The sequence below is a fragment of the Phragmites australis genome, chromosome 1 (genome assembly GCF_958298935.1).
Source record: "Phragmites australis chromosome 1, lpPhrAust1.1, whole genome shotgun sequence".
In the NCBI taxonomy this organism is placed as follows: Eukaryota; Viridiplantae; Streptophyta; class Magnoliopsida; order Poales; family Poaceae; genus Phragmites; species Phragmites australis.
Window position 1 is genome coordinate 30982078 of NC_084921.1, and position 8660 is coordinate 30990737.

Consider the following 8660-nt stretch of genomic DNA (forward strand, 5'->3'; position numbering starts at 1 on the left):
CGCCATGATTGATTTGTTTCTTTTTCATGAGTTGACTGAGCAGAGTCAGAGTGCAGCTTCAGTCCACTCGCTGTCGCCTCTGCTGTCTGCACCATGCATGCATCGTTCTCCTAGGAGCTCAAGTCCTAGTTGCTGCACTGCATATTCAAAATTCTACTGCGAGCAGACATGGGACACGGCCGTCCGTTCTGCATCTGACGATCGAGAAAAGAAACATCCCACGGTTTTCTGCATCTGATGGATGGCATGTGTGGCCTTGTTTCCAATAAACAAATTCGTTGATGTTACGGGAAGCCTGCGAAATCTTCCGTTCCAAACGAACGTAAGGAGCAGATAACCATGTTGATAGATGAAAACCGATAGCTGCAAAAGGACCGTCGGAGGTATTCATAAGACTGCTTGCTTAGGCCACGTCTGGAACGCAAGAATTTCGTAGGTTTCCTGCAGGATTGTACTGATTCTTGTAAAATTCCAATGGAAGGCATGCATCTGCGATCTGCAGTGATTTCATCTCCATGCTCGAGGCGAACAAGATACGAAAATCCGGAGGAGCAGAGGGCAGCGAGTACCAACGCACAAGCAGACATTACCCCACTGGACTGAAGATTCAAGTTACTCGCTGACTCAGACTGACTACTGCAATCTCACAAAAGATACGGGTACTGCTCTGCGTCAGGCCTGGCTGACAGACAGTCTTCACTGGCCTGACACAGCGTTCAGATACTCCCTACAGCCTTCAATCAACTCCTGCAAGACGGTCACTGCAAGTCTACGACATTGCAACCCGACCTCGTCACACTTCAGAATTCAGATTCACGTTGATGCTATGTCACATATTTTCATCAAAATTCAGAGACTATTCTGCACTCTTGGTGCAGCTATCTTGTTAACTTCAAGAAGAGTTTAAAAACTCATTCGAGGTACAGTAATGAAGCTACATTCTTCAGATACATAACACGAGCAAATAGTGCAACATTCTCTCCAGGGAGGGAGTTATATGCGTAATGCGGTATGGAGTTCAACATTTTTTTGCAACACCAGTGCAATGCAATTTGGAAGCAAGACAACTCTCTTTCACGGGCATTTCCCCCCTTTGGTTGTCACTTGTCAGAGGAATTTGCATGCTCCATCTCGCTACTTGTCGCGAAATCAATACTGGGTTGTGGGACGTGCTGTGATCACCAAGAATCGTTACTTCTTCAGGTCTTCCAGCGACAGTACAGCTTCATGTGCTTAATGCTTTGGTTGCTGTCATTTGTCTTGTAACCTTTGTTGCCACACTCTTCAACAGGATGCAAAATTTGAGTTACAACATGCAGTGGGTGAGATGTGCAGAAGCTGCATCTATGTTCCATTGCTGCTGCTACCAGGTTTGCTATGCTGCAGAAATTTGAACCATTTCCAGTTTGCATATATTTTAGCTTCATCGTCGAATGGAATTGTTTCTCCTGGAAGGTCATCATCTAATTTAGGGTTCTGAGAAGTAACTGGAAGTTGCTCCCTGTATCTCTGTGCCATTTCTTCAGCTTCTGAGAACACCTTCTGCATCAGCATAAGACAGATGGTACTAAGAAAAGATACATAGGAGGGAAATTCATCAAAGACTAGAGTGCAACTCAGTATCTCACCTCTTTGTCTGCAAGAAACAAACCAGGTGCACTCTCGAGGTCTGCTATGCTGTTGATGAAGTAGCAAGATAAATTTCAGTACTCTACCATATCTGGTGACCAAATCTATCATAACGAAATATGCAGTACAATCGGAACCATTACAGCAGTTTCAAAAGTTAGTTCACATCTGAATAGAGCCAATGCAAGTGAGGTCAGGTTTACCTAAGCGCAATTTTGTCTGGGACATTTGACTTGATCACGAGAACTTTCACCTCATCATCTATCTTCAGGATGTCACTTACTGACAAAACATGGCCTCGGCTAATTTTGGAGATGTGCAATAATCCACTGCAGATCAGTAGTTGTGTACACTATTAGTTGCTTTCCTTGGCAAAAAAAAAGGGCACTTTTTAGCTTAGGCCTGATTGCACAATCTAGAAAAATACAAATTAGTCAAAATCAATAACTAAAAAGCAAAAACATCATTGTGGCCTTCTGGTTTCTATCTCATACCTTCTGTTTGTCTCAGCTATCCTAACTTGTGCACCATATGGAAAAATCTTGCGAACGGTCCCTTGTAGGAGAGTTCCTTCCTTAAGATAAGTCATTTCCTGATGATCAGGAGTTCAGTAAATCAGTACACTCATTTTTTTATATCTTTGGCAGTGTTAGTACCTTGCAGTAAAATGGGAATTTCTTTTAGAAAGCAGTAAAATGGAAATGAATTTGCTATGTCTACTCACACATCACATGCAATCACCTTATAACATAAAAGTCACTAATACTGCTGGAAGCAAGAAGGTCTAGAGCCTGCGCCATTGATTTATAGTACATACAATGAAATGTCAAGAAACTGATTTATCAATGACGATTTGTGAAAGCCTGGTGGCATTCAATACACAGCCTCAACCTAGATTACACCGATACCGACGTGCGTATTGGACACAACACGTATCGGACACCGCGGTGCGGCATTCTCCCAAAATGACCGATACCGCGGTGCGGCTATATACTTTAATAATTATTATATTTATTTATTTATTTATTTATTTAAGTTGCAAAGCTGAAAAATGTACTCACGCTCGGCATCCCAGCGATTGAGAGCCCTCACTGTAGAAGCCATCATGAGAAAAACCCCAGCCATGTTGCCGACCGCTGCATTCCACATAAACCAAAACTAATCACACCCCAAATCCAACCAACCCCAAAAAACAATGCCGTGAACAAGAAAAGTATTGTCCCAGAGGCACGTGAGTGTACCCGACGTCCTCCCCAGGAGACGGTGGCACAGCAGTCAAGAACGAGCAATGGGTTCCTGCACCCAACAAGCAACAGATTTCACCGAACTGCTTCCCACGGAAGGAAGGGAGCGAACACACAGGAGAGCGACCCCTTCCAGCGGCGCAATCTCGCGGAGGGCGAAGAGCGCTGCGTCACGGGCAACTGGGGATTCGTCGGCGAGAGGCGACGAGGACCTGCACAGGCTCTGAAATGAAGAGAGGAAGCGGGTGAGGAGGTTCGGAGACCGAGCGGAGGAGGCGGGGAGGGGAGGAAGGGGAGATGAGACATCACCAAGAGCAGCGGCCCACGCCGCGGCGGAGGAGGCCATCGTGGCGGCCGCCGCGAGGAGATCTGCGGGTTGGCGAGGACGCAGTTAAGCATGAGCCCGACGCCCTCGATGAGCATGAGGAGGATGGAGTTCCAGGGTCCCTCCTCCTGGCGCGCGTAGTCGATAAGAACAGCAAAATCGAAGGGAGATGGCGAGGACTCACGAGTGCAAAATTGATGACACGCTCGCCCTCCTTTGGAATGGAGAGGAGGCATCGCTGCTCGCCGCCGCTGTCGCTAGAGGTGGCCATGGCCCGAGAGGTGTGCGGGGTTCGGATGCGGGGGATGGGGATGAGGAGGAAGGCTGCGGCGGCGGTGGCGGGCACACGGTGCGGCGCCTGCATCCCTTAAGCATGCGGTGCGGTGCGCTAGGGTTGGGGGAGGGATAAACCCCGTGAGTTGGGCCAGGCCGAGTCGGCGCCGCGTCCCGTGCGTGTCGGCGACGTGTCCAAATTTCCAAAGTTTTATTTTAATTCCGAAAATATACGATACTTCGCCGATACGTATCGGCACTGTATCGGCACCGTGTCCGTATCGGACACCGCATGCGGCGCGGGTGCGGTTGTTTCCTTGCGTGTCGGTGTTTCAGAGGCCTCAGCCCATAAAGCACAAATAGATAAACTTTCCATGTACAGAATTTAATGCGTCTCTCCATATTTGATTGTTCCAAATTTCAATTGGTACTTTCGGAACTTGATTGTTAAAATTTACAAATACATGTAATCTGTGAATCTGTAAACAAAGCATAGTTATAGCTTATGAAGACAAGTCAGTGAACGAACCCATGCTTTCTTTTCACTAATTATCAGATCGTTAGTTTCTTCATCGAGCCTTGTAATGCACACACGTATGCTGTGACCAACCTGTATGCCAAGAAGCAACAAACGGCATCAACCAACATAATCACGAGATGTAACTTAATATGACAAACCACAATCTCTTTCAAGTATTAGGACCACGCAAAAATAATGAAATGATGTTTTGAGCATTTACAGTACTAAATCCAATGTTCCTTACTTTGTTTTTCAAGTCCGCAAGCGTACTTGTACTTATCCGATCCACGAGCTCAAATTTAGGAAGGAATGCTCTCAGGCCCTGAAATGAAGTTGAACTAAATGTTACCCTCAAACAGAAACAATATGATTTACTGACCATTGAATGCGTCAGCAGAAAAAGGGGGGCAAAATTTCATTCTTGCCTCAATTCGTGTGAGTAGTCCCCTGGTGTTCCACTCGTAAATTTTAACCTCAATTGGCTCATCAAGTTGCATAATCTGTCTGACAAAATTAAACACACACCAATCATGGCATCAAAGCCTGGAAGGAATCTCTCACACTATCATGCGTAGAGAGCTATATGCTCGGCCTCAGCAATGTCAGGTGGGAGAGCAAAAGGAAACTGCGAGGACGAGTAAACCTGCCTGGCGCGGTGCCACGCGAGGCGCCGGAAGAGCCGCCGCGCCGACAGCAGCGGCCGCCCGCTGAGCGTCCGGCCAAGCACCTCCGCGAACACCACCGTTCCGGGCGCCACCACCGTTCCGGGCGCCACCAGCGCCCTGCTCCCGCGCCTCTGCTTCCGGGCCTCCTCATCCTCCTCCTCGCCCACGGCAGGGCCCGCCACGACGCCCACGCTCCCAGGACGAGGCAGAGCTGATTGCGCCGCTGGGTCAGCGCCGACGCGGTGGAGCGGGAGGAGCTCCTTGGCGAGCAGCGTGGCGAGGCAGTCGGCGCCGATGGCGACGTCGAGGCGCGCTTCGGTGCCGGAGACCACGACCCCGACGGCGAAGTCCCCCGGCTTGGGGTCGTAGCGCCCCCCTGTTCCGCCGGCGTCATCCGCTTCCTGGCTGTGGCTGGCGTTTAGGAGGCGTACGAAGCCGGCGGGGAGCGCGTCGTCTAGGCGCTTGGAGCCGGCGAGTGCGACCGGCTGGACTCGGGCTCGCCCTCGGGCCTGGACCTGCGCCTGCGCCCGCCGAGGGACCGGGGTGAGGGCTTTGGAGACGGGGAGGACGGGTTGCGGCTTCGAGAGGGTAGGGAGGACGCCGCGAGGCGCCGGCGCCTGGCGGGTGCTCCGGCCGTCGTCGCGAGGTTGGTTGCTTTATCCGGTTACGATATTACCGATCCACGAGCTCCCTGCCGGCTTTTCTTTTCTCAAAAGGAAATTAGTGGTCTGGGCCAAATGCTCTCAGGCCCATTTGGTCCTTACACGAACGAGCCCATGTGATTGAGAAGGGAGGTGCGCTGCCGCCGAGCCCAGATGGAAGATATCCTGGAGAGAATCGTCTCCGTCTTCAGCGCGTGAAGCGGCGGCGAGGATGGATAGAGAGGAAGTAGAGGGGGGGGGGGGGGGGGGCAGGATGGGATACCTGTGGTGGGTGCGGCCCTCGTCGTTCACGGCTGGCACGGCAACTACGTTGGTGACGGGGTTCTTCCTTGTCATGACCAGCGAATGACTTCTACGGTCGAGATCTCTGGATACCTCTTCAGAGACATCGGATGGCTATTCTTCATCCCAGTTGGCACTGTGGCGTGTTTATTTTCCCTACCGGATAACTATAGTTACTTTACCTGTTTAACTGTCGTTAAGATTGCTAATTTTTCATTTGCGGTAAATTTCCGCTCTAAGCTGTAATCGATCTGGAGATATATAACCATACGGGACTAGGGTGGAGGGTTGTGTGTTAAGAAGAATGTAATAGAACCTTTGGAATACTCTAATAGATAGCTCCCGTACGCAACTTTCTCCTAAAATTCGTTCAGTTCTTTCTCTGTTCTTTATGCGAATCCAATTGATTCTCGATCGGGTTTGACAACTTGTATCAGAGCCTCACGCTCCTTGAATCGCTAGTGAAGAATCCATTGCCAAATGTGGGTTGCGCAACTTGTTTGCGCCTAAAATCCCCACAGCTGCAATCGGATTTGGATCGGTGGTGACGGTGAGTGATTGGATTCAGACGAGGGTTGCTCAGGTTGTTCGTGTGTAAAATCCCGGAGTCGATCTCCAATTGTGGTAGCGGTAGACATTTCGGGATGGACTATTGGCGATGAAGCGATTATGAGCCAATCCGTTTCGATTCGGGCTGGAATGACGCGCAACACGAAGACGGTGTTGGCGGCGATGAATTCGGCAATGGCACCTTCAGCAACTGCTGCGACTACTATCACCAGTGTCATGGGCCCAGAGGATGCAGATGGTTCAGTATTGGGTTTGTTGAGACCGTTCAGGAGGATATGTTAGAGATGAAGTCGTGAATGGGCAATTTGGAGATTCAAATCTCTCATGTGGAAGAAAGGCTCTGTTCCATCCAAGCTCACGTGGAAGACAGGCTCAGTTCCATACAGGCAGCTATGATGGAGTTCGCAAGGAATCCTAGACCCCAAATGGAATCTACACAGAACAAACCTGAAGATATGGAAGTGGGAAAAGGTAATTGTGATGAAATTGAGAAGGAATTGGGCAAGGTATTCGTTGAAGAGAGGTGAAAGGATCTAATGGCCCTAGAGGAGGGTAAATATGGCACTAATTAAAAACTAAACCAACTACCAATTTCTAAAACAAGAAGCAACCTTAGCCTAGAAATCAACTAGATGACCTAGCAAGCTAGAAAGGTAAGAACACACATGTAAGCATATAGAACATAAGTAAAGTGCGGAATTGAAACTTGCATGAAAGAAATGCTAGAAGTAAAATACGGAATGTAACAAGAGTAGGAAAAGAGGACACCAAATTTTTTCCAAGATAACGAAGAGTCGGTACTCTCCACTAATCCCTATTGGAGCATCCACACAAAGATGTCCCTCCCCCTTGAGTCACCGAGACTCAAGTGCTCACTAGTGATTATCACTTCTCCATTTCCGGATTGACGGGCATCAAACCAAGTACACGAGCTTCTCGGGGCTCCCACACGACCTCCAAGAGCTCACCGAGAGAACCTCAAATCTCCATGATCGGCTAGGTGTTGCCAACCACCAAGAGTAACAAGCTAATTGTTTACTTGATCCCAATCAAGCCTCAAGCCTAAAACAACAGCTAGATGCACACTCACTACTCTTGAAGCACTAATGGAATCCTTAATCTTGAATTAAGAACTTGCAAATAACTTCAAGTGCTCTCCCTTGCCTCTAGATGACACACAATATGTATGAATGCTTCTGGGTTACAAGAGAGACGAATAAAACCAAGTGAGGAGGTATATATAGGCTAGAGGTCCAAATCTAGCCGTTGCTCAACCACTCACTTTTTCTGTGAACACCGAATGGTCCGGTGCACACGTCTCTGTTAACACCGGACAATCCGGTGAGTTAACTTTTTTCATATGTTGATTTGATAGTTGTCAGTAACCATTGCAAAATGCTCCGGTTTTCTTCCATATAGCATCACCGGATAGTCCGATGAGTTATACTCTATTTCCTCGAAAATACGAAGCTTCTGTTAAATAGTCCGGTGATGACTCGTTTAAGTCACTAGACAATCCGGTCAGTTCAACTCTGATTTTCTCCAAAAATAACAAGCTTTTGTTAAATGGTCCAGTGTATGAATCCTTCAGATCACCAGACAATCTGGTGCATATAACTTCAAATTTCTCTGAAAAAATGACTCTTCTGTTAAATGCTCCGGTGTATAATTCCTTCCATCACCGGACAATCCGGTGAGTTCAGTTGAAGTCTTCTCAGAAAAGATAAATAGTCCGGTGAGTAAAAAAACCTTCTCACACCGGACAATCCGGTGAGAACAAACTTACTGGAACTTGTCCAATTCAATCGACTTTGAGTTCTAACTTCTCAACTTCTCACCCATGGATTTATTTGAGCTAGCTAGTGCTAGATTTTCCCAGTGTTCATCCAACTATGTCTAGACTCAACTAGATCAAGCTACAACACTTAGCCCTCTTTTATAGTACGGTCAAAAGACAAAAGAAGACTTATAACTACTCCAAGTGTCCTTCATCACCTTGTGACACTTAGAACTAGAAGATCCTTAATCTTGACGCAAAAGTCCTTTGATAGACCAATAGAATTCCATGGGGGACCAAGAAAAACCATTCAATCATTGTAAATTAAAAAAATTGAATTCTTTCAAAACATACGCATTAGTCACAATAATATGGTTGTCATTAATCACTGAAACACTTACCACTTACCCAAGGGCCTAGATGCTACAATCTCCTCCTTTTTGGTGATTGATGACAACACAAAGAAATAAGAAAATAAGAATGAAGAACACCATATCAAACTAGGCATAGAACATCATATAGCAAATAAGCAAGAGAAAGTCTAGTACTAGAACAACCTATCATGCTAGTAGAATAAGAATTAAAATAAAGTATGAAAGGAAACACAATACGATGACAAGCAAAAACACATCGATTAAGAAACAAATAGCTTGTCATTACATCAATCATGAAAATCCAACACTCCAACCCTTTACTACTCAAGCTCCCCCTAA

The 8660-nt window shown here is 47.2% G+C and overlaps 1 protein-coding gene across 1 annotated transcript; it reads right to left on the reverse strand.

The window, feature by feature from the left end:
* Positions 1–812: 812 nt before the first annotated feature.
* Positions 813–5654, reverse strand: LOC133884036 (protein PIGMENT DEFECTIVE 338, chloroplastic-like). Its single transcript, XM_062323439.1, has 9 exons — positions 5581–5654; positions 4635–5313; positions 4417–4491; positions 4236–4313; positions 4001–4081; positions 2124–2221; positions 1833–1958; positions 1629–1677; positions 813–1542 (listed from the first exon to the last, which is right to left on the reverse strand). Exons 1-9 carry the CDS (start codon positions 5652–5654, stop codon positions 1345–1347), a joined length of 1458 nt encoding a protein of 485 aa, XP_062179423.1. The 3' UTR covers positions 813–1344.
* Positions 5655–8660: the final 3006 nt, after the last annotated feature.

What these genes read in the sequence shown, in the direction of transcription:
- LOC133884036 (XM_062323439.1), bottom strand. Translation starts at nt 5,654, where the DNA reads ATGACAAGGAAGAACCCCGTCACCAACGTAGTTGCCGTGCCAGCCGTG. An exon ending in GACTACTCACACGAATTGAG is followed by an intron (nt 4,314 to 4,416) that starts GCAAGAATGAAA and finishes ACTTCATTTCAG; the next exon opens with GGCCTGAGAGCATTCCTTCC. An exon ending in CCAGACAAAATTGCGCTTAG is followed by an intron (nt 1,678 to 1,832) that starts GTAAACCTGACC and finishes CTTCATCAACAG; the next exon opens with CATAGCAGACCTCGAGAGTG.